The sequence below is a fragment of the Anguilla anguilla genome, chromosome 7, assembly GCF_013347855.1.
Source record: "Anguilla anguilla isolate fAngAng1 chromosome 7, fAngAng1.pri, whole genome shotgun sequence".
Classification (NCBI taxonomy): Eukaryota; Metazoa; Chordata; class Actinopteri; order Anguilliformes; family Anguillidae; genus Anguilla; species Anguilla anguilla.
Genome location: NC_049207.1, coordinates 20178427 through 20203188, shown reverse-complemented (window position 1 = coordinate 20203188; position 24762 = coordinate 20178427). Strand labels below are relative to the sequence as shown.

General features: G+C 43.4%; 1 protein-coding gene and 1 long non-coding RNA gene across 3 annotated transcripts in view; one reads left to right on the top strand and one right to left on the bottom strand.

Moving 5' to 3' along the window:
* The window catches only part of jakmip1 (janus kinase and microtubule interacting protein 1), a 66386-nt gene extending 41698 nt beyond the window's left edge, over window positions 1-24688 (top strand). The window contains exons 4-22 of one of the 2 annotated variants that reach the window (XM_035425754.1): window positions 828-1037; window positions 2293-2412; window positions 2630-2776; window positions 4473-4619; window positions 5848-5907; window positions 9873-10001; window positions 10766-10894; window positions 11679-11762; window positions 13239-13301; window positions 14607-14705; window positions 16065-16166; window positions 16630-16683; window positions 17263-17328; window positions 18918-18986; window positions 19676-19753; window positions 21074-21277; window positions 23242-23307; window positions 23943-24018; window positions 24438-24688. In XM_035425754.1, the coding sequence (XP_035281645.1) occupies window positions 828-1037; window positions 2293-2412; window positions 2630-2776; window positions 4473-4619; window positions 5848-5907; window positions 9873-10001; window positions 10766-10894; window positions 11679-11762; window positions 13239-13301; window positions 14607-14705; window positions 16065-16166; window positions 16630-16683; window positions 17263-17328; window positions 18918-18986; window positions 19676-19753; window positions 21074-21277; window positions 23242-23307; window positions 23943-23993 (1878 nt within the window). In that variant the 3' untranslated portion in view covers window positions 23994-24018; window positions 24438-24688. Of the gene's footprint in view, window positions 1-827; window positions 1038-2292; window positions 2413-2629; window positions 2777-4472; window positions 4620-5847; window positions 5908-9872; window positions 10002-10765; window positions 10895-11678; window positions 11763-13238; window positions 13302-14606; window positions 15282-16064; window positions 16167-16629; window positions 16684-17262; window positions 17329-18917; window positions 18987-19675; window positions 19754-21073; window positions 21278-23241; window positions 23308-23942; window positions 24019-24437 lie in introns of those variants that run through there. The other variant, XM_035425753.1, reaches the window with a different exon arrangement.
* Window positions 16670-22182, bottom strand: LOC118231683. Its single transcript, XR_004766125.1, has 2 exons — window positions 21842-22182; window positions 16670-18971 (listed from the first exon to the last, which is right to left on the bottom strand). It is a non-coding gene; the product is annotated as an uncharacterized LOC118231683 (long non-coding RNA).
* Window positions 24689-24762: the final 74 nt, after the last annotated feature.

Below are 24762 nucleotides of genomic sequence, written 5' to 3'. Positions count from 1 at the left end.
TATAGCCTATATTTCTCAAGAATATGTTACGTCTTTATATGTGATTTCGTTATTCACATTTAAACAATAACTTATATTTTTTACATACTGATTGTGCAGTTAATAAGGAAGTCATTGACATATTGGGACATGGGTTTAATAACCGAACCTATCCTGATATGTGAGGATTTTATAGTTTTTATGTTTTATGTGCACGGTACTGTGCAACCCCCTGGGGACAGATGAAATTGAAATGAATGAAAGCTGATGTTTCGCAGGAGGAAATGAAGTCGGTTAGCCTTTCTCACGTGAACAGAACATGTCCTGTACCTCTCCTGGGACTCAAACACACGACCATTTGGTCCCTTAGTTGAGTTGGGATCCATATTAAAGGTCAGATGTTTGCCAGGTGTTCTGTGCATTTAGGTAGCCTAGAAGATGCCTCCTCAAGGAGTTTGGGGATGGTTGTGATTATTACTCGTGTAACATGTAAAGCACACACGCATGGCACGGAATGGCCTTGTCATTCCTGTCCAGTACTTCAGCGATGAGGTACAGATCTGTGTACAGAGGCAGCGTTTTCTGAGATTGAAGTCACCGGTGGGAGCCATGAGGAGAGCGATGAATATTTCATCTCTTAAATTATTCAGAGGCTGTTTATTTTGCGCGATGGCCTTATTTTTGTTGAACACGCTTTTCGGGTTGAATATCAGAGACCCCGGGGCACCCTTACTCACGCTGCGGCTTCTCTGCTGGCCCCGCCTTCCTGGGGTTTTGAGCTCAGCCATTGGGCCTCGTGCATGTCGCTCTCTTTCGTGACCGAGGCCTCCTCCTCCTCCCGCCCACAGATGGACGAGATTAAAGGGAAGGACCGGGTGGTGATGGCCCTGGAGAAGGAGCTGGGCCTGCAGGCCGGCTACACCCAGAGGCTGTTGCTGCAGAAGGAGGCGCTGGATGAGCAGCTGGTGCAGGTGAAGGAGGCAGAACGGCATCATGGGAGCCCCAAGCGCGAGATAGCGCCAGCGCTGGGAGACACCACGGACTACATCCTCAGCCAGGTGAGGGGGGGTCTGATGCGGGGGGGGGGGGGGGGGGGGGGGGGCGGCATGGTGAGGGAACAATGCAAAGGCGTTTGATAGTGTTTGACATGTGAAGAGTGGTGTAGTGGAGAAAGATGGCTTGCAAGTAGAGAGCAATGAAAAGAGAGAGTTTTGGAGAGAGAGCAGACATGTGAGTGATGGAGGAAGAAGGAAGGAAAGCTGATAGAGAAGTGGCAGAAATGTGATTAGTCATTGGTCAGGCAGGTGATCAGAGGGGCGTGGTCAGTTCCCGTTGGTGGTGGGATGCTTAGTATAGTGGTGGAATGATGGTTTTGAGACGATACATCTGTTGGTCTTTTTCTTCCCCTTGACTCTCAGAGGGTGCCAGAGGGAAGAAAAAGATAAACAAGTGTTTTGTTTTTCATAAAGTGATAATAGGCACATTCTCCCATGTATTCAGCGATGTTGTCTGTTTTGCCGTTTTGCAGAAGGTTATGGTTTTGCGAAGTATTTTTTTCGCTTATTTTGTTTTGGGGAGAAAATTTCCTTCTTTGCCTCTGGGCTGTCTGGAAGTTTTCAAAGGTTCTTTGAAATATCTGGACCTGCACGTCTAATGCCTGTCATGCTGTTGGTGCATGAGGGAGTACAAAATAAGTACAATCGCATTCTCTAAAGAACCTGCTAAAACATCCTGCTGTTTCACTAACATGACCTAATAAACATGCTATCCTGGGATCACGGGAGAAACAGACAGGCAAAAGTGTTTTACTACGGTGTTAAAAAGAGGAATTTCAGCAGAAGGCTGGACTGGTCGCCGACCATTAACGAAATGGTCCAAGCAGACATGAAATATCTGCCCTGCAATGCTCTTTTCCATGATCCATTGATCCAGGATTGGTTTGTTAACAGAAGCTAATTCAGGTAATGACTGTGTGCAATGGCTTTGAAATGGGCAGTAAAAGTTCTTATTGAGTCCTAGGAGTTTGTCTTCCGCATCGTGGCCCCATTAAAATAAGACATCTGTGTTATTTAATCTATCTGGAGAGGGGGAGAGCTCATGCTTGGGTGCATTTTCCTTGTCTAATAATATGAATTTAAGCAAATGTCATTTGTTCGGCTTTTTAGAGAAGGTGTTTAATTCATTTCAGTCACCTCCAGACCTGTGGGGGTGTCTTTGATTTTAAAATGCAACACCTGCTAAACCTCTGTCTTCAGTGTTATACATCTGCAAAATAAACAACCCCCCTTCTCTCTCTCTCTCTCTCTCTCTCAGGACATGCAGATGGACGAGCGGGACATGCGGAGGTTCCAGCTGAAGATCGCCGAGCTCCACTCTGTGATCCGAAAGCTGGAGGACCGGAACACTCTGCTGGCGGACGAGCGGAACGAGCTGGTGAGGACCGCGTTCGAGGTCCGGTCTGAACCGGGTCAGGGGCGGTCAGGGGGAGGAGCACAGAGGTTGTGATGGCAGTGGATTTGGGAGGGTTCTGAGTTTTCCCCTGTATAGTTATCCAACTAACTAAGTAATCCTGCTCAGGCCCCCATCCCCATGCCTCTGTTTCAGCTAAAATATGCACTCAAACCCGTGTCCCTCTCCACCTTTGCTCCAGCTGAAGCGTGTCCGCGAGGCGGAGAGCCAGCTGAAGCCGCTGGTCGAGAAGAACAAGAGGATGTCCAAGAAGAACGAGGACCTCCTGCAGACACTACAGCGCATGGAGGAGAAACTGAAGAACCTGACCAGGGAGCATGCTGAGATGGTGAGATCAGAACACACCATAGAAATCTGTTAATGGAGAAACCACAGGAATCGGGCATCAGAGACAATAGATATTATACATAGGTGTGACTGGACAGGGACCTACAGTGTTCCCATTTTAGGAGAATTTGCTCCTCAATATTGGATGTGTGGCGTACAGCATGTTATCATACAGCCTTGCTGGGAGGTCAGAGAGACAGAAAAATGAATTACCTTTGAACTTGATGAAACCATAGAAGTCAGGCATTTGGATTGAGAGGCCATAATGACCAGAGTTGCTGTCAGGCTACAGTTATTTAGTTTGTAAGCCGAGGCACCACAGAGACTGCAGCGGTGTCCTTTTATTCATTCAGAATTCAGGCTGTTTAATATTATAAAATTACAATTAAATTATGAGAACCAACATAGACTTACTTAGGCTATAAAGGTGTTAACTGTCACATTCATCGCATTGGTACTGTCAAAGGTCTTAAGTTTAATTTACCACAATATAAAGGGTGAGATTGAAATAAGTTGCTGACTGCCTGTTTTTCAATGATGTTATCCAGTCAAATGCTAGACTAAGTAAAAACTTTCATATCCTTGCTAATTGTATCATTAATGTGTCCCTTTCAAGCCCCAGCAATAATTGTCTTAACTGGAACCAGGAATCTTTGGGTAACCCTTGCTATCTGCTAGCTTGCAAATTGTTTCCAGGAGTCAGTCAGTCAAAGGGCAGCTGATTACGATTAGAAATCTTAATGATCTAATTTAAAAACGTTTTGGTCTAAGAACAAAGTTCACAGAATTCACAAAGGGAATAGCCATCATCTGCAAGAAATCCCCTTATTAATTTATTTTTATTTTTATGTTTTTTAATTTTCATTAAATGTGGCCCTGGCTGTTTTTTTCTCTACTTCTCCCTCTGGATGGAGTGATTAGAGTATATCTAATCCTTGACATGTCTGTAGTTTACAGTAACTCAGTGTGTTGGGCTGATTCTGTTATTCCTGAGGGCTGCAGTCTGAACAGCTCAGAAGTAAGATTGAGAAGCGATTTAAAGTTTGGCCGCTGCTTTTTGATCTCTTTGGAGGTCCATATTACATGGTCTCATATTGATTAAGGCAGTGCTTTTTATGCAATGTACCTTGGAATATTTTCAAATTCCACCACAACTGAACATGCATGTGACATTTTGTAACAGATTAGTGGTTAATGCGACAGTGGTGTGCCGTGAAAGTTTTTGATTACGAAAAGTGCACCATCACAGAAAAAGGTTGGGAAACACTGGATTCAGATGTAGGAATGGAAATGGGGACATCTTGTGGTAATATATGGGAAGTCCATCAGTCTGTGATGTAAAAACTGATGTTATTTAGAGACCTGAATATATGAAAGTGTTTGTAGAGGTTCTGAGGTACAAATGCATAGTGAAATGCATGTTCAGCACTACACAGAATTTTTATGTGCATGCAAACACAATTAAATACACACATGTACATAGTGACAGTTATCCCATCTCTCTCTCTCTCTCTCTCTCTCTCTCTCTCTCTCTCCCTCTCTCTCTGTCACACACACACAGAAACAAATGATATGCTTATAATTTTTTCTCTTTTAATCTTTCCGTGTCTCCCTCTCTGTCTTTCCCTATAGTATAACCTGTCCTGGAATGTCTGACTCTATTATATGGTCTCTCGCTCTCTCTCTCTCTCTTTCAGAAGGAGAAGGTGCACACGCACACACAGCCCACTCTAAAGAGGGTCAGCTCTCTGAATGACCTGAGCCAAACCCACGAGGAGCAGGAGATCGAGTTCCTCAAGCTGCAGGTGGCTGAGCAGCGCTGCATCATCGATGAGCTCACCGTGGTGAGTGGACCTGAACCCGATCGTGTCAGAACCGCCGGCTGAACCAACGTGTACTGTCCACACGCTGTTGAGTGCCGTACTGTTGCAGTTCTAAAAATTTCAGCTACAGGGGTTAAGACGTGTTGAGTGTTGTACTGTAGCAGTTCTAAGAATTTCAGCTACTGGGGTTAAGATGTGTTCAGTGCTGTACTGTATCAGTTCTAAAAAAATCAGCTACAGGGGTTAAGATGCTGAGTCTAGAATCTGTAATCCTTCCTTCCTTCACCTGACATGTACAGAATGGACCACTGAAAGCAATATGGCAGAAACCTTGTGTGGTCAGTCAGTGGTCACTTCTGCTCAGTGAAATGGAAAAACGAGAAAGGGAGCTTGCTGCTTCAGAGTGTTCTGGACAGGGCCCAAGACCTCCAGCGGATCCAAGCCTCCATTTTGCCGTTACAGAACCATCCCATGGGTTAATGCTCACCCAGGCCTGCCAATGCCCCCCCCTCACACTTGTCTCCTCAGCCTTGCTCATCAGCAGCTTGATTGGTCTAATTATGCAATTAGCTGTAGGGGTTTGTGCAGGCTTCCAAATATTTGCTAATCAAAAATGTGTCTTGAGGAAAGGTCGCTCTTTCATAATTCGGCTGATTGACAAATTAGGGTGAAATTTTAGCAGAAAAAAAGGTGATAATATCGCTAATTTTGGCCCATAATTGAGAGAAAATGCTCTGTGACTTGGGACAAATCTTGGTCTGTGAAAACATGTCTTTTCTATCGAAATTAAATCCTGTTACTCTCCAAGGGGCTTGACGCCAGTCAGGACTAGTTACAGCTGGTGAAAACTTCTCATATCCTCATATCATTCCAATCCTTCTAATATTGTCCCAGAATCATAGACTTAATACACAAGAGAGACACACATTGAAACACAGCACATATCCCAGTTCTGTTTGGAAACTGTCATTGGAATTAGTGGGCACCTTGTTGAGAGAGGACCCTTATGCGTACTGTACACTTTTTATCATCACGCTTTGCTGGTCCTGTAGGCCATTTTGAATGCAAGCATCTGCTAAACAAATTGATAAATAATAATTAGAATTTTTAACAGCCCCCCCAGTTTGGTCAAAATCAAATTCATTAATGTAAGCTGCCTGAATTCCGAAGACAAAGCTGTTTTTTTACAGAAGGTTGGCTGAAACCCTACGGAATTGATCTGAAATGCATCTTTTACTTTTACCCTCAGGAACGCGACAGACTGATTATAACCAAAAAGAATAAGAGGAAGGGTCTGAAACTCCCAAAGGTAAGGGGATTGCGCATGTATGGACGTTCTCACCTCATCCCTCATACCCGTTGCTGTTTTCCTTACTCCCTCTTGTAGTTTATCTCTTCAGCTAAATTCCTCCGAGTGTCTCGCTGATGGAGTTCAGTGAGCCAAGGTAAAATGCTGAACAGGACTGAACAGGTGCTCTTGGGAGCTGTAGTTCCACGAGTCTCCTACATGCACGTAATGATGTGGACCCCTGGAGTAAAGGACTCATTTACTATATCTTTGAGTCATCACCTCTGCAGCCTCCATATCTGCTTTGCTGGACATCTGTGCCACGCGGTTGCAGTGTGTGTCTTAAAGCCCCATTTGGTCTATCTGGTGATGGAGATTTGTACAGGGAGATGGGGAATTGGTTGTCTTTGTACACGATACAGCAGTACAGGCTGCTTGCGTCCTGTAGCAGACAGATCTGTGGTGATTTGTGACTCCTTTGTATGAGTTTTGAAATGCTGGTGCTACAGTCTGCAGTACTCTACAGTACTTATCATTTCATAATGACTGAGTATGCCAGAAATTTGTCAGACTTAAGAAAAAATGGATCACAGGGGAAAATGGTTGCGTGCAGGTACTGTAAGATAAAGTGGCTGTCTGAGTGTCATTTTGCACGTACCATTGAATCTGTTTGCAGTGCAATGTGGGATATTGCGTCCCCCTGGACAAACAGGCTGCCTAATATCTCCAGTGGGTCTCTGTGGATCATGCACTGGGACGTAACATGCCCGTTTCCTTCCAGTCCTAATCTGTCTTCCTGACAGACCTGTTTCCGTCTGCTAAACCACACACAGACATAGACTTGCACACACGCACACACACACACACACACACACACACATATACACACACACAGCTATCCTCTACTTTTTAAATGGCTGCTTGATTGGGAAACTAAAGTGATTACATCCACGCTGAGTTTAATTAATCATGTCAAAGCCCAAGAAGCACTATCCACCTGCTGCCTGATTTTCGGTCTCACAAAGAATGCGCGGCTCTGTTTTTACCGGTTTGAGTTTGTTTGTGTGTGTATTGTCTTTTAGATATTTTTACTTACCTACCTTTTTTTACCTACGTTTCTGAGTGATTCTCTGTGTGTACTTACATGTTCATGCATTTGCGTTTGTCTGTGCGAGTGAGTATGTGTGTGTGTGTGTGTTTTTTTTTTTTTTTTTTTTTGTAGTCAGGTGTGTACCTTTTAAAAATAAGTGCCTTTTTGTGGCTGTCAGTAGGTACGCTTGTGTGTTTTTTTTTCTTGCGGTACCTGTGTCCCACCCACCCTGTCACTAAGCAACCGTGTTTTGTGTGGCATTGCAGATGCGGTTCTCTCTCTCTTTTAATTGCACTCTGGGGTGCAGAGACAGCTGCATGCACTTGTGAGCAGGGATGAGAGTGACTTCCAATTCCAAACTCTCGTCCTCTCACCAGCCACACCATTAGCTCCCCGGCACTCACTGAGAACTCAGCATGAGCCGTGACATTTTTCACGATGTTATTCTTCTAAGTATCTGAGATCTCTTATGTTTGTGAGAGAAATGCATGTGTCAAGTTAACACAGGAAAGTTCATGCTATTGTTATGGTGTTTTGTGGGAAAGTCTGTGTGACTCAAAAATCAGGGCTTTATTTGTACCTGAGGAAATAATACTTAGGGGTACTTCATTAGAATTTTTTTGCGTGTTTTTTTTTTTCATAAGCTTGAAATCAGTTGAAGCACTTTCTAAGTTGTAGCTCACCGTTATTATAAGTGAGTTATGGTGTGCTCTTTTCCAGCAGGTTACTTCTCTATGGATTCCTCACTGGCCTGGCCTCTCTTGAGGTGTTTTTAATACTGTGGCACTTATAGTCAGTGTATCTCTGAGTGAATTGCATTGTTTTGATGGGTTAAGATTTATGAACTACTGAGCGTTTCTGTGAATGCAATATTAATCCATGAAAGACGCAGTACAGGGTACAGGGCTAAAGCATGTGTGAGTGCTTTTTTGTGCCATCCTTCATTTTTGTGTGTGGGAGGGAGAGCAAGAGGCAGGCAGAGGGGTAGTTACAGAGTTAGAGATGCCTGTGTTGCCAGGTTTGGGAATACTCCCTCCTCCCTCCACTACTCCCTTTTGGGGAGAAGGGAATTGGGTTCAGGCTACAGAGAGGACCAAAGGAGGTGGGGCTACATGAGATGGGGGTGGAGTCAGAATCTGAGGGTTCCGCTTGTTCTGGCTGTTAAACTCCCACGTTTCAGACAACGCGCAGTACTTACCTGAACGCAGGAGCGGCAGCTTTCTCGAAACGCCAACGCTGGCGCAACACTGAAGCAGAGCTTTACAGAAGTGCATTTGTGTGTTTTTTTCTTTAAAAGAAGTCTTTGGTGATGTGAATGTAGAGCGCTCTACCCCCTGAGGCTGAACGAACTCACCTGTACACGCACCTGGACTGCACTGCTCAGCGTCAGAGGATTTACACACACGCATGCATACAGCACCGAGCGCTAAATCGCTAGCATACTCGCACACATACGGAACGCACCATACACACACTCCCTCAGCATGACAGAGTACCTGCTTCTCATTCTCTACTTCTCCTCGTTCCTCTGCCTGTGCACTCTGGTCTGCTTGTACTTCTCTGGTTGTCAGGAGATGACCTATAAGCACGATGGTAAGAGCGCCTTTTACTCCAGCTGGGACTTCCACAGCTTTTTGCATGAATTCTAATTGTTACTGTACATTTGCTGGCCATACAGAGATCTTAAAATGTCAGTTTCTGCTACAGGGTAAAATTCCTGCTAAATTGGTGGAGGAATAAAATGTAAATTTGTTGAGTACTTTCTGGAGTTGTCCCTGAATGTTTAGAGTGAAGCTCACTGTTAACTAGAAGTACTGTACGGTGTGTGTCATTTCATTGCGAGCTTCCATGAAGGGCACTCATTTCTGATGTTGTAGGGAAGATAAGGTTGCTGTAATTGTTCTTGTCTTGAGCCGGCAGGTTGAAGCAATGTTTGTTGTCATGGTCTCTGTTTAATCAGCTCACAGTTCTCTCTCATTAGTATATTACCTCCCAGGAGCTTTCGCACCACCGTCAACAAACCCCAGTCCCCTAAGAGGGGCAGCCTAGCGTGCCGTGCCACTGGAAACCTGTCGTTATCCGAATATTCAGGTTTATTTTGATGCAGTGTACAAACAGTGCAGTGTAAAGCAGCCCATTGCAAAAGCAAAACCGGTGTGAACCTCCTGTCTTTGAGACCAATGCAGGTCAGATTGTTTGTGTTAGAATAATTCACCTTCTGTTATTCTTCTCCCTGTGTGGGCGCTTACATTTTAAACACAGATTCCCACTTAGCATCCTTCCTAGTAAACAGCACCTTGCCATTCTCCTGCAGCATAATGAAGTATCAAAGCACTTCTGTCTGCTGCACAGTTCAGTAATGGGGACTTGATTTGTCATTTTAAATTACTTGAGTTGCCCATCGCCGTAGGCGGCTATGGGTGTGTGTATGTGAGAGTGTGTGCTTGATGGTCTATCTGTCTGTCTGTGTGTGTCTTTACAATTAGACTGCATTTGGTTTTTCTCTGATGTTTGTGGGATGAGGCAGTGTGATGCCATTGATGAGCAGAGTATGCAATTGTTCGCCACTGGTTCAAATTTTTGGCCTCTAAAAAAAACCTTACAATTTGTTGATTTTCAACATATTTTCAAGATCCACTGTTTTCCCCCCACCTCACCCCCAACTGTTGTCTCCACCATACCCATTCCCTCATCAACAAAACTGTTACTTCTCATGACGTTTAACCTAGGTCTACTATGTCCAGTCAGGCATTCAGTGATCCCATATGCTGAATCTGACCTCACATGCTGTAATAATGTCCAGTTGGTTAATCCTAACAGGTAGTAACGTTGTCTTTTCCTCTGTGGGTCACTTCCTGTGACTAACTAAACTTCTTGCTTCTCCTTGCATCTGTAGAGGCATGTTGTGGAGACATATTTTGGATTTGACGAGGAGTCGGTGGATTCTGAGACGTCATCCCTGACGTCCTACACCACTGACCGCACGGACCGGACCCCCGCCACCCCAGAGGAGGACCTCGAGGAGGTACAACTCTCCATTCCGCTCTCTTTTCAAAAACATGTAAATGTTTTTGAAGCTCTCTTCCTGGTCTTGTTGAGACACGTTGCTCACTAGTGCCAGTGCGGTTGGCTCCAGTATAGGTGTTTCAGCCACCCATATCAGTGTATGTCAATGATAAAAATATGGTCAAAATAAGAAGTCAGTTATTTTTTCCCAGAAAATGTAGTCGCAATAGGTGTGTTTTTTTCATGCCCACTTCATGCCTATATAAGGATCCCCCTTGTCTCTTTTGCACAGTCTCTGTCTCCAATTTTTACAACATAGCAGCACCCACAGTCTATGGTGTTATCTCAACAGGGGATGGAATCCCTTACTTTTTGCTTTTATTTTTTATCTCACCCCGCTGTTTATTTTAAGAGTTTAGTTAATGACGCTGTCATTACTCATGTACAGAGTGGCAGTGTAGCATCATGGTCAGGGAACTCTGAGATGTTTGTAACTCTGAGACTCTAGCTAGGTAGGTTTGAATCCAAGGTGGAGCACTTTCGTTATACCCTTGAGCATGGGTTAACCTGAAATGCTTCAGTAAATATTCAGATGTATAAATGGACTGTATGTAAAATAATGTAACCTGTGACAAGAGCTTTTGCCAAGTGCCTAAAATGTAGAAATATAATGTGAGTGATTAGACGTGAATAGTGTGGGGGCGGGTGATAGTGCTGAGAGAGTGTGTGATAAGTCTAACGCCTGTGTCGCGGTGTCTTCCTCCCTGTCCTGGTCTTCTCCAGGGTATTTCGCGGGAGGAGTCGGAGCTGCGTTTTCGGCAGCTGACCCGGGAGTACCAGGCCCTGCAGCGGGCCTACGCCCTCCTCCAGGAGCAGGTTGGAGGCACTCTGGACGCCGAGCGTGAGGCCAGGGTGAGAGCGTGCTCAGTGCAGCCCGGTCCTCTTCATTCAGACCACAGCATTCATCACTGCGCTGAACACGCGTGTGTGCGTATATGTGTGTGCGTGCGTGTGCGTGTGCGTGTGTGTGTGCACTTTTGCATTTATGTTTGTTTTTTTGTTTGTTTGGGTGTGCGTGCGTGTTTGTGCAGGTGAGTGTGTGTGTGTGCGTGTGTGTGTGTGTGTGTGTGAGAGTGTGTGAGTGTTTGTGTGTGTGTGTGTGTGTGTGTGCGGTGAATCGCATTGGGAAAGCTCTCCCTTCACCATAGCTGCACAGTCATTACTCTGTCACAGGGATCAGCATGCTGTCAGCCTTGATTTAATTCGCAGATGGCACGCAGTCCCCCATCCAGTCTGTGGCATCTTTCCCTCTGTAACGATGTTTACAGTTGTGCAACTCAGCAGGATTTGACTTTTAGACCCAATTAATCCTCTCACTGGGGCAGGGCTGTGATGTTCCCGCTGCTCAGGTCGATTCCCTGGTGCCTGGTTATAATACCTTATTAAAGTATCTGGGCTGTGATTGGCTGGTTGTTGACTAAGGAGAAAGTTTTCCTCATTGTGCTGTTAGATCCAGCCAGCTGGAGTGCTGTAACTATAGTTTTAGTTATATGTTTGGTAGCCAAATCCCTCAGAGTTCTGTCATTTTTTCCCACCTTGAGTCCAATTGGATAATTGTGGTTGTGGTGGGCGGGGTTTGAGTACATATCAGGAGGTGGGGGCGGAGCTTCATCTGCTGTGTTCGGTGCGCCCACAGACGCGGGAGCAGCTGCACACAGACCTGACGCGCTGCCAGGCCAAGATCGAGGACCTGGAGAAGTCCCTGGCGGAGCGGGGGCAGGTAAAAGGAAAAGGAGGCGGCGACATAAACAGGGGCGGGGACAAAAAGGCTCTTGTCCACTTGTCGCTGGCCTTTCTTTGTCTCCTTCTTCTTGCTGTGTTAGTGGCTTGGCGATTTGCCAGCGGATATGCCAGGATATGCCAGCGGGTCTTGTGACATCAGAGTTCCACCAACAAGCTCAGTGCAGACGTGGCCAATGATTTTCCCCTACAAAGACAGGGTCTTGAGTCTCACAAACCTGGGACTGGGGTGGGGTACTGGTCAGGGTCAATTTCTGGGGTTATTTATTTCCACCAACAAATCAATTCTGTTGTGTTAGAGAAGCCAAACTGGACACATTTGCATTTGCAAGGTTGTGTCAACCAAATCAAATCAGACCCAGTCAGATTGTTTTATTATAGTCTGAAGATCAAAGGATCATGTTTATGGATCACACAAAGGCATTCTATGACAGGCCTGCCCAAACCTGTTCCTGGAGATCTACAATCCTGTAGGTTTTCACACCTACTCTAACAAAGCACTCCTAATTCAACTTCTGGAGCTCTTGTTCAGCTGCGAATTAGTAGAATTAGGTTTGCCAAATTAGGGTTGAAATGAAAACCTACAGGACGGTAGATCTCCAGGAGCAGGATTGGGTCTGCACATGATCTCTCTCTCTCTCACTTGACAGCCCCATTTTGTCATCCTGCATGAAGGGTGATTTGTGCAGAAAAAGAAAGTTCTGTTCATTTAAAATGTTCAATGTCATGACACACATTGATGTCTTATCAAAAATAAGAATGTCATTGACAGAACAATTACTATGTTTACTGAATATGCTTCTTGGTTGTGGCGTTACTAGAAATGGTTGATTGTTGATTAACTGCCTAGTACTGGCATGCAGTACTTAGTTTATTGGTGTAATGGTGAATAAATTGTTAAATTCCTGTCATCTACTCACAAGCAAAGATCAGAACAGTTAGAACAAAAGAGTCCTGCTCATATGGAAATGCATGCCATTGAATCAATGAAGACATACTGTTTGTGCATCATCTAGTTGGCTTGCTGCCTGTGTATGTTTTTTTTCTGCATGTTTCCCATTTATTGGCTGCAGCTTTTCCCCTGAGCACTGCTATTGAGCTTCTGCATGGCTTTGGCTCTGTGTATGGAAGTGCTTTTTGTATAGTGCGCTGATTGATTCCTCTCTGCACATCCTGCTCTGGCTCAATAAATTCCAGTTCTGCCATGTCATATTTTTTGGTATGTTTAATCCTTTCACGACTCCATCCATTTTGCTGTTTGAATTCTTATCTCTTCATGCATTCGTACGTGATAGAAATGGTTGAAGTGGCAAAGTCAGTTATAGAGAGAATCTGTGGAACTGATGTTTTATGAGTTGTGGGACACGGCTCAGCGGAGAGTTGTGTGAAGCACACCTCTGGCTTCCTGCCGTTTAATGCAGTGTGAACTGATGCTGTCTGTGCATTCTGGCTACAGGACTCAAAATGGGTGGAAGAAAAGCAATACCTCATCAGAACTAACCAGGATCTCTTAGAGAAGGTACTTCCTCTCTCATTTTCTCTAAGGTCCTCTCTGTCCTTTATATTATATCAGGCATTTCAACTGGATCATTCTGTCAGTTAATGTTCACTTGTGATTAAATAAAATGTGAAGGTTTGTATTACATTTTAAATCGATGATACTGCAGTGTGAAATTGGGTGCATAAATTAGGCCACAAAACTGAGAGGTCTGTTTATGGAGTTCCTAAATTAGGCCTCAAAACCAAAAGGTCTGTTTACAGGGTTTTTAAATTAGGCCTCAAATACTAAAGGTTTGTTTATGGGGATCTTAGATTATGCCTGAAAACCTTCAGGTCTGTTTACAGGGTTCTTAAATTAGGCCTCAGGACCTAAAGGCCTGTTTACGTAGTTCTTAAATTAGGCCTCAAAACCAGAAGGTCTGTTTATGAGGCTGTTAGGCCCTCAAAGGTTTAAGGGACTGCAGCAGACACCTGAACTCCTGACTGCCTCTGTGTTGAGCAGATTTATCAGGTGAGTTTTGCATGCTCAACAGCAGTGCTTAGACGAGTCTGAGGAAAGAGAGGAGTGCGGCCTCTTCTAGTCATCACTCAATGCAAACATATAACCTCGATCCCAGCAATAAATCTACCAGCCAATCAATGCTTCTCTCAGTGAACAAACTTTAGTGTTCCCAGTGGGCCATTTGTTAAGTGTAGTGTGGCACAGCACAGCAGAAGGGCATTGAAAGTGAAATATGTCAGAATAAAATGTGTTTGTACATACATTAAGCTTACATAGAAAACACTCCCTGGTTGTGGTGATTTCATCTCTTGTGCTGTGTTTCCCAGTCCAGTCCTGCAGTCACTCTCTGTTCTCAAACCTTGCCAGTGCAGTGTTAGGCTGTCTGGGTTTGGCCCAAAGTCAGGCTGGGGTTTGAGATGCACCAAGCTAATTATCATCAGGGGAGTTAACAAGGTCACACAGCCCTTCACTCTTATCTCTCCCTCTTTTGCTCCATGTTATCTCTCCCTCCCCTTCCCTTTATTCTGTCTCATCTGCCTGCTCAAAGTCATTCTCTTTTTCTCCACTTCCTGTGTTTTTAAACTCCTTTTCTCCTGTCCTCTCTTTGTCTCTCTTTCCACCTCCCCCATTTTCTGTCTCTCTCCCTCCCTCCCTCCCTCTCTCTCTCTCCCTCCTTCCCTTCCTCGCTCTGTCTCTCTCCCCCCCCCCCCCCCCCCCCCCCCCCCTTCCCTTGGTTCTATGAGGGTGACCCAGCCGGAATGGCTGCTGTGCCCCCTTGCGTGCCTGTTTCAGTTCAGTCTCCCCATTCGCTCTGTTCCTCAGATCAGGAAGCTGGAGCAGGACGAAGGCCGCCTGAGGACAGAGATGCAGGACGCCCGGGACCAGAACGAACTCTTAGAGTTCCGGGTGCTGGAGCTGGAAGTAAGAGACTCCATCCCCATCCCCAAACTGCCCCACGGCAGCGACGTCGGGTTCCAGTCCAGACTCGGAACCTTCATACAGTGATGAAGCCAGCACATGCAGTCTCACACTCGCGCAAACACACACACACACACACACACACACACCGCACACACGTGCAAGCACATACACACACACACACACACACACACACACACACACACACCGCACACACGTGCAAGCACATACACACACACACACACTCACACTCACATGTGCCTCACTGTAATCCTGCCTTTGTTAGCTCTCCCTTAAGTGTATTTCGCTGCCTTAATGTTAATGTATGTCTTAATTTTGTGGCTATTTTTTTAATTGAAAGATGTACATTTATATTATAAATAAGGTGAATATAATTTTCATTTGAATAAAACTTGTTTATAAACTTGTTTACCCACCTCATTGTTCATTTTATGTCTGCACCTCCTGCATGTGTTATATTTAAGTTAAATGCACATAATTTTATGACTGTATATTGAACTCCCCAATGCAGAAATTCCCAATGTTGAGTTTATAAATCAATAAATTCTTTGTACACGGGTTAACGCACACATATTGACATCTTTTCTCAGATGTGTCAGATGTGCTCCTGCAGCAATATGTTTGAATATGAAACATTTTTATTACATATCGCAAGTGATCTTCTATTACAGTCACATTAAAATATAGACGACGGAACAAATAGGGATTGGTGGAATTCGTATCAGTCGTTCTGGCAACGTCATTTTTTCAAGAACCCTGTGCTTTTTGGTTGGTCCTTCTCATTTTCCACATATTTTACTCCATTCAATTGGTTTGCAACCCGCCCCTTAAAGCAGTCCCTCCCCCCCACCTGGTTCATTTCGGCAGATCCTTCGCATGCTTCATGTAAGTACCCTTTGAGACGATCAAGTACCCGTTCAAACTTGAACTAACTCCTTATTCATATTCCACCTATTTTGCTTCGCCGACCATATTTCCATCATCACATAACCCGGGTTTTTGTTTGTGCCATTTCATTATCTGTGTTGGAGCTGCGCTACATGGTCTGCTTTGAAATTCAGGCTCGATTGGTCTCTGAAAGAGAACTGGCGGACGCCATGTTTATTTTCATTACATTGTTATTGTGGACGTGGTACCATAAGTGTGCTCCACTTTCTCTGGAGATCCATCTCATCGTGACCTGTGCAACAGCAGTCCCGCTGCACTTCTCTGCCAGTTCAGAACATATTCCCGCAGTTGGCAGTTATTGTACCTGTTACTTTAGGCACCACACAGTTTTATGGAATCTGAATCCGGCTATGTGAAGGTGGCCATTCATTGTGGGACTGCTTTCCTCCGTAGGAGAGGGAGCGCCGATCCCCAGCGTTCAACCTGCACATCGCGGCCTTCTCCGAGAACAACAGCAGCGCGCTGCAACTGCACTGCCACCAGGAGGGAATTATGGTACGGTCACTTTCTCCCTCTGTTACTGTCTGGCCCCATAGTGTCCAACAGTGTTTTGTTTTTTTTTAGTGGCTGCACTGAGGCAGGGTCACCCTCACATTGCAAGTATAATCCAGTGTTGCTGCACTGCCATCTAGTGGCCATGGTGTGCACCTGCTCCCATCTCTCCCTGTGCTGCAGGGCACCATGTTGCCTAGTGAAGGTGGTGCTGACTGCACTTCATCCTGTAAGCTAGTGCTTTAGTAATGAATTTGTAAGACTTGGCAGCATTGCATTTAATGGTCCAATGCATTCATGGATTAGAACAGCCAGATGACAGTGCAACACTGTAATTTGGGAACAACTCGTAACCAGAGAGTTTCAGGTTTGAATCTCAAGTGGGACACTTGACTTGTACTTTTTTCTGTGGAGCTTGCATGTGGAACCATAAAATTTTAAAGCTACAGTGTGTCATTTTTTTTAGGATGTAGTCATTCCTGAGCTTATGAAGAAACTAGACATCCTGGGAGACAACGGGGTACGTTTTTATTCTGTTTTCACAGTTACCAGAAGCATGATAAATGATTTACTGTTAGAACAGCTACTTGTCAGCTTGGGGAAACAGGACCACAAGCTGCTATGGAAGCTGGAACAAATTTTAAATCAGGAAGACCTGGTGTTTTTTTTTCAGCGCCTTATAAAGCAAGAGGTCTGGTCCTGAATGATAGTTCACAAGGAGCTCCTGTCCGGATAGAAGTGTTCCTGTCCAAAACAAAGCACAATATGGAGACTTTCTGCAATGGCACACCTTACCAAGCTAGAGTTTGCAGTGTGTTTATTTATGTTTCTTTGATGTTGGTGGTAATGCACAGCTTCTTACAAACAAGTAAAGTCAGTACTTGCTAAAGAAAAATGGTTAGCAGTTCTGCTAATTCTCTGGAGAAGTTTGGTCCCTCAGGTTCCAACCTATTTTTATACGGTCTATGGTTTCAACAGTGGTTAGTTGGCTTTTATGCGCTTTCAAATGAACTCATATCTCTGAGTAGGTTTCTGTAGTTAAACGCTACCATTTCATTCTCTGAATAAAAACTCTTTTCTTCTGTCTGCTTCCCCCAAGAACCTGCGCAATGAAGAGCAGGTAGCTGTGATACAGGCAGGAACAGTGCTCTCTCTCTGTGAAAAGGTAAAGGTCCACTTAAAGAGTGATATACTTCGAACCTATTTCCCCACACAAACTGTCCCGTTTGTCATCTGTTTTGAATAAAGACTTATTTTTACCCTCCATGTCATGTTTTTTTATTTATTATTTCACTCCCCCCTTTCACTGCTAATACAGGTTTATTCGCGAAAGTGGTGTTAAAATGGGAGCCACTATAATGCTTTGAATCTAATTTTCTTCAAAAAAATGTTTTTTAATTATTGTTATTGAGTATGGGTATTGAGAAGTCAGGCTGTAGAGCAACGGTAACCTACCCTGTTCCTAGGGATCTATCATCCTGTAGGTTTTCATTTCAACTGTAATTAGGCACACCTGGCTCTACTAATGCTCAACAAGATCTCCAGCTGTTGAATGAGGTGTGCTTTGTTAGGATTGGAATGAAAACCTACAGGATGGTAGATCTCCAGGAACATGGTCGGTTACCACCATATTTGCATTTGATGTGCACCTGTGGCAGACTGCTTGTATTTTATGTTACTGACTGAGGTTGTGGGGACATCTAGTGAATGAATTGTGTAATGCACAATGTATCTCTTCAGGTCTCTTCGGTCAGCAGATGTCCTGCATTGCATTACTGTGGCATTTATTGGTACTGCAATAAACATGCATCTGTGGTCAAGCCTCCCATGCACAACACACCTTATGCAACACTGTCTTCATGTTAATGTAACGTTATTTAGGGGTGGTTATTTACAATGCTACAGCAATGTAAACAGAGACTCTAGACACAAGGATTCACGCACTTCATTACGAGACAGTGTTTCCACGGTCCTAGAGTATGCTCTAAATATCTGAATCCTGGAATGATACAGAAAGATATCATATACCCTGCTATTCTTGGAAAGTAATGGAAATTCTGTATTAAGTGTATATCCCTAAAGCCTTCTTGAAGCAAGTGTGAACTCGGTTGCATTGCTTAACATCTTTATATGTCAATCATTAGCAAATGGTATGGTTTTTACAGGATCATAATATGTTATGCAAAACGCTGTTCTCTAATGTAACGTAACATCTTGACATCAGCCCAAATTTTTTTCACTGACATGAATCATTTGCAAAGTTTTTACAGGTGTATGCAGTGGTCATTAAGGTGTAGGAATACATTGTGTGAACAAAATTGCTCAGATTTATACCCAATTCATATGCAATTCATCCCATCTTTCTTACAAACACGATAGCGTCGTGTAATTAACTAGCAAGTCGTGGCCCTGTAAGTTTGCTCACTGCCTAGTACATTCAGTGAGCTATTAACAGTCATTGATCAGTGGTAGTCGCTACTAATAACGAATGGCTGAAAGTGTGTGACTCCAAACTAAGCACTTTCCTCAAAAAAAAAAAGATTAAACTAAGGTGGTATGCTTGATCTGTGTCCCAATAGTTATTAACATTTGGTATATTCATCACTTCATTCTCCATACATGAAATACGTGGCTTCTGTAGATGCCTATAGCCTATGCACATTGTATTTACAGTCACACCTCCTCCTGGTTTCCTGTCAGCTTTTCTCTGTTTCCTCCTCCCTCTGCTCTCCCTCTGCCTCTCCCTCCCTCCAGTGGTTGAAACAGATTGACAGCACTGAGGCAGCATTAACGCAGAAGATGATTGACCTGGAGAATGAAAAGGTGAGGGGTGGTGATGAATTGAGTCTATTGAGCTACACCTGTTCCCCGCACTAACAAAAAAAAGTGGCTGGACAATTTGCATTTCACAAAAACTGCTTCGCAGCTGAGGTGGCCTGTATAAGAGCACTTCTGCTTTTGCTGCATCAGCTCCTACAGATTGCATGAACGTGAATGCGAAAATGGATTTTTGGGGTAATTATGTTTGCTGGCTGAGCTTTTTGTTTCATTGTTGCTCCAGTCCGTTTGTGAGGAAACAGGTTGTTTTTATCATGGTGGGGATCGGTGTTATTGCGCACCACAAACGCAGCCACTACTTGGCACCACCCCCTATCTGCTGCTGGATTACTAATCGATAAGAGGCGGCAGCTGGCTATGCATGTTTAAGGCACAGCACATCCTCCACATCCACATCCTCCTGCTAGTTGCTTTTCCTTAACCACACTGTGTGCCCTCCGGAATTGACACGGAACATTCTGGCAATTAATTAATAAATAAGTATTTTATTTATCAATAAGTAGGACTGGGCGTTGAAAATTTATAATAAAAAAAGATTAATATTCAAATTTGTTCAGTAAAAACACTGTCCTATGAGTGCCACACACACAAAAACCTCCAAATGGAACAAAACATATTTTCATATTGTATCAAACTGCACACTCACACCAAGGTGATGTCATTATTTCTGTCAGGACTTGTTCAGTAAACAGAAGGGCTACCTGGAGGAGGAACTGGACTACCGGAAGCAGGCCCTGGACCAGGCGTACATGGTAGGGAGAGGAGCCCTGTTGCTTAGCAGTGACTGGAAATGCATGCTGGGAGAAGACACTCACTAAAAGTGTTTCTTACTTCTTGTCCATCACTGGAACCAGACCTGCTTGCTTTTCCAGAGAATACAGTTTTGTTACTGTGATCCATCTGCTCGAGACTTTACTAAGTACTCACTTGGGTACTTAGCTTGCCAAGTACTAATATGAGCAAAAGATACACTTCTGGAAAGTCAGTACTATACTTGCTTTGTGAATCAGGGTGATTGTATTACTGCGCTAAATCACAATGCTTTGTCTTCAGCTTTTGAGTCATGAATTTGAGCAAGTTAAACATTATTTTCATTCTTACACATTGTCAGAGCTAGGTTAATGTTTAAAATAACAAAAGCAGATCAGGTTAAAATAGTGCTGGCTTATTTTTTCGATACAAACAAGGACAAGCCACATTGCTCTCCCTTGTATGAATAATACATTCGAGAAGGAGATCTGATGTACTGTAGCAAGCATGAAGCAAGCAAGTGGAATCCACACAGTATGGTACTGTATAATACTTATTTTGGGCGGCAACATTAGTTATTTCCAGCAGTTACTGACTAATTAATGTCTTTAAAAAATGTTAGCCTATCAAGCAGCCGTCGTTTGAATATGAAATGTGTGTTTTTGTGTGACTTAGCTTGTATATCCAAGGGATACTGCATCTTTTACAACAATGTCCGTTTCTGCAAGGCCGACTATAGGCAAAAAAAAAGAAAAAGATTTTGATTATGGTTGGATAATTGGCTATGGAAATTCGTCTTGGCTCTTACGGTTCGGTAGCATTTACAAATCCTACCCCACTCAACTGCAGCCACGCAGTTATTTAATCAAATCTTAACGTTGGAGTTGATCATTGCAGGACATTTTCTTATGCCGTTTCAGCTAATCTTTGGTCCTTTTTAGAGCTTTTAGATACCAGGAGATGCATTTGTAGCGCGGGTGCTAACAAACGGCTGGACATAAATAAAACAATCAGTTTTAGAACAATAGTTGTATCTGACGTTCAGTTTTATTTTTCAGCTCACAGTTAATTTGTTTTCACTTTTAAAGCCTCACATTTCTGTAGGTGATTATTATCCACGACAGTACGCGGCACTTGTTTGACTTTTGTATTTAAGTTTGTGTGTATGATTTATTCACTTTTTCCGAGGTTCCTTGTTTTTGTAACTGCGACGGCATGGCTGTTTGCCCGCGATTTCTGTTACCTTCATTTTAAAAGATTTTTTTCTCCTTTGTTTTGTGTTTTGCGATTACAACGTTTGTATGTAATTTAAATTATCCTAGAGAATCCAGGAGTTGGAGGCCACACTGTATAATGCGCTCCAGCAGGACCCAGGGAGCGGAGTGGGGGAGTCTTTGACAGAGAGGCAGCAGGAGGAACTGAGGATAGCGGTGGAGAAACTGAGGAGGCAGATTCTCAGGCAGAGCCGCGAGTTTGACAGTCAGATCTTGCAAGAGCGCATGGAGCTTTTGCAGCAGGCGCAGCAGGTAAGTTTCGCAAGGAGCATACATAAAAGATGCAGTATCCCCGCAGGGAGGTGACATTAAATGGAGTCTGTGCTACTCTTTGCATACGAAATGTGTGCTAGAGCAAGTGAAATAACGTTGACGCATTCGCGGAGAGTGCTTTATTTTTTAAAAACAGAGGGTCAATAATGTGTGGTGAGATGTTTATATTGGTCTTCTAATTTGCCTACGAAGGATCTTAAACAAATACTTCAACTATCTTACAGTATACCCGACCAAGGCAAAAGTAAATGTCAGGTTATTCCTCAAATAATTATTTGTCATTTGAGGGTAAAAGTAATTCTAAGAATAAGCATGTTATTCTCGCTTATACATATGATTGTGTTCGTGAAGAAAACTGGCAACAGACTCCAAATTGATTTTCATTAATGTTTTCAGTAACTATTTTAAAAGACAGTGTAGCCATTTAACATTTAATAGTAATGCAGACAGGCATAATTAAAGTGCTTACCTGCAGCAAAACCTGAACGTTGACAGAAGAAATGCATACAAGGTTGCTGATATGAAAAAAAAAAAAAAACTTACTGAAAAGTCGTGGAATTCCGTTAGATATTTGTGTTCCAACGATGCGCTGGACCTGTCAGACGAATTAAGCAGCCACATGTTATCTGTTGATCAAACCCGGTTTTTGAGAACTCGAATATCCACTCGTACTTAATCTGTTGTATTTTCCCTTTCGTTTCCGCGTGTGTTTATTGACCTAAATAGGGCGTATTCCCAGGGCAGTTGCCTACCATTCCAAAAAACCTGACGTCGCTTTTCTGCGAGACGCGCAGGTATTGTCTCCCGCGAAGCTAACTAGGCTACCTGTTCGAATAGAGGTGTCAAATTGCTGGCTGGGGGGTTATAAACGTCGGGACTGCGGTCATAGATTTACCTCTCCAATAACCAGAGCGGTCATTATTTATGGCTCAATTAACAGCACCCTTCCTGAACAATGGCACATTTGTTCGCCGTTGCTCCGGCTGTCCGCATTTAAAGTGCATCTGGAGTTGCCTGTTCTGAGCCAAAAGTGAAAGTCACAAAAGTTAAAATATTATTTCAACCATATGATTTTCCTCTGCAGTTTTTGCTGGTCCTCCTTCTAGACCAGCGACAACGTCCCTTATTCAGCCAATAGTTTGATTAAACCAAAAGTAGTATTCCTCACCAAATAGGATGTTTAAGAAAAGTTGATTTAACGCCAGGGTTGAGAGGTAACCTTCAAGTTTAGTTTCCATAGCCCCTTATTCGTCTGTATTAAGGCAAGTTTCATATTGCCTTGAAGCATTGTGAAAAACTGCCAATGCTGGAGGCTGTTGTGTGTAACCTAGCTGAGCATGTCTCACTATCGTGTTGTCTTCATATTTTACATGTGCTCCATGTCCACAGGGTCAAAAATGACCCACCCTCACCAGATTCCCTGTGGTAAAAGCCTCTTCATTGAATTTTAAGCTCTAAATCATTATTTGCTATGTAGAAACTACCCGTCACTGTATTTTTTCCCTGTTAAGGAAACTTATTACATGCTTGTCCAGATCAATTCATCTATTTTCCGAAGGTATATGTTATTCATCGACAAACAGGGAAGCAAAAAATGTATAAGCTTTGCTGTTGAGATTTTCTTAATACTCAACAAGATGGAGGCAAATCTGCTCAAGTCCTGCAGACCCAAGGAAGGAGTCATTCACTATTGTTCTGAAGTGCTGGTTGCCATGGCAGCCACAGTTCACATGCCAGTCCGATATATGGGATGTGAACACAGCAGTCATTTCAGTGCTTCAGAACAACTTTTTTTAGTCACACGTCTGTGTTTTACCTGAGTTAAATTAGCTGTAAAAACAGATTGTGTGAAGTGGTTCTGCCTCTGTCAAAAGAGAGCGGGATGGAGCAGTGACTGAGCTGTACTGGATTACCCCACTTCCTGTCTTTGATTTGGGTTACAGAGAGTAAGGGAGCTGGAGAATAGGATTGAAATCCAGAAAATACAAATCAAGGAGATAGAAGAAAAGGTATTTTTTCACCTTTTTTCAATTTGAAGTATGCATGAGTGTGGACTGGAAGCTTTCAGTAAGCACTGCAAGCTTTCAGTTGCCCTGTGTTTGTACAGTAGTTTTAGTTAAGTCTTATTGATGTTTTTCTGTCTTGCCACAGTATGAGTACATGATTAAAACGCAAAGCTTGGAACACTTCCTTCCACTAGATCTGATTTGAAGTGATTATTGCTAACTTGCCTTTCGTACTGTTCACTGTTATGAATTTATTGATAAATTTGTGAAATGGTTTGTGTTGAGACAGCTGAGTGGACCGTGGTCAGCCAAAGTATTGCAATTATATGACATTGCTGTCGCTGTGCCCCAGTGACAAACTGTCACTGAGGCACAGATGCCAAGGCTGTGTTTAAGGGACTGACGCTAACAGAAGAGATTTGTTAGGTTTGGTGCCATGTTTGTCTCTCCTGTTGTCATGGCAATGGGAAGAGGTTTTGTCTGTTAGTGCTGTGCAGTGTTTTTTAGAACTGCGTGTTGCAGTGCATTTGAATGTGCTTGCATTCGGGCAGTGATGTAACACTTTTCTCGTTTTTCTCTCCTGTCTACCTGCCTTTCATATTCCTGGAAAATTCTTCATTATTTTACCTTATTTTTAGTTTTTGTTCCTCTTTTTATTTTTCTCCTTAGCCTTTATTCTTTGGCCTTAACTGCCCCAGTATGGCCAAACAGCAGGTAAACACGCAAGCATTATTCTCATCACTTGTCTTTTTTAAGTGGTCATGCAATTCTGGAGAAGCCAGTGACAATCTAAAATTTCAATGTAATTAAAAAAAAAAAAACCTTTTTCTCACCACAATAGGGGCTCAAAAGGAATAGGAAGTCTTAAACCTGAGACAAACATGTATTTTGTGAAAAGTATGCGCCCAGTACTATATGCACATTTTTCGGGATTATATCAGATTATTGTCCGTACTATGCACAGAGCCCTTTAGGATTTATGGAATGTCATTAACCCAGGGAGTTTACTTTGTATGCGAGCATTGTTCTCCGACAAATGCTAATTTCCCCCCTTGTAGTTAATTTATGCAGCTATTCGTGGCAGAGGGGGGAGTGACCGGGTCTGTTTCTCTGCCCACATTCTCCGCCACCAGGTGCTGAAGCGCTCCCGGGGGACACGAGTTCCGTGGTCACCACTCTCGTGTCTTTCTGTTAAGCTGTCAAACGTTGATTTTTTCCACATTTCAAATGGACGCACTTTTTAAAACCGTTGTTTTTTTATTCGAAGAAAACATCCTTGGCCTTTTAGAAATTATATTTGTGCACTTTTTTTGGAAAGAATCACCCGTCAAAACAAAATACCATCTCTGAAGACTTTAACAAATCAAACAGTGGTGATTAAAAATTAAGAACGAGAAACAAACAAAATTGTAAGTTCCTAAAGAGACAATCTTTCTGTGCTGGAAGTCTCTACGAACC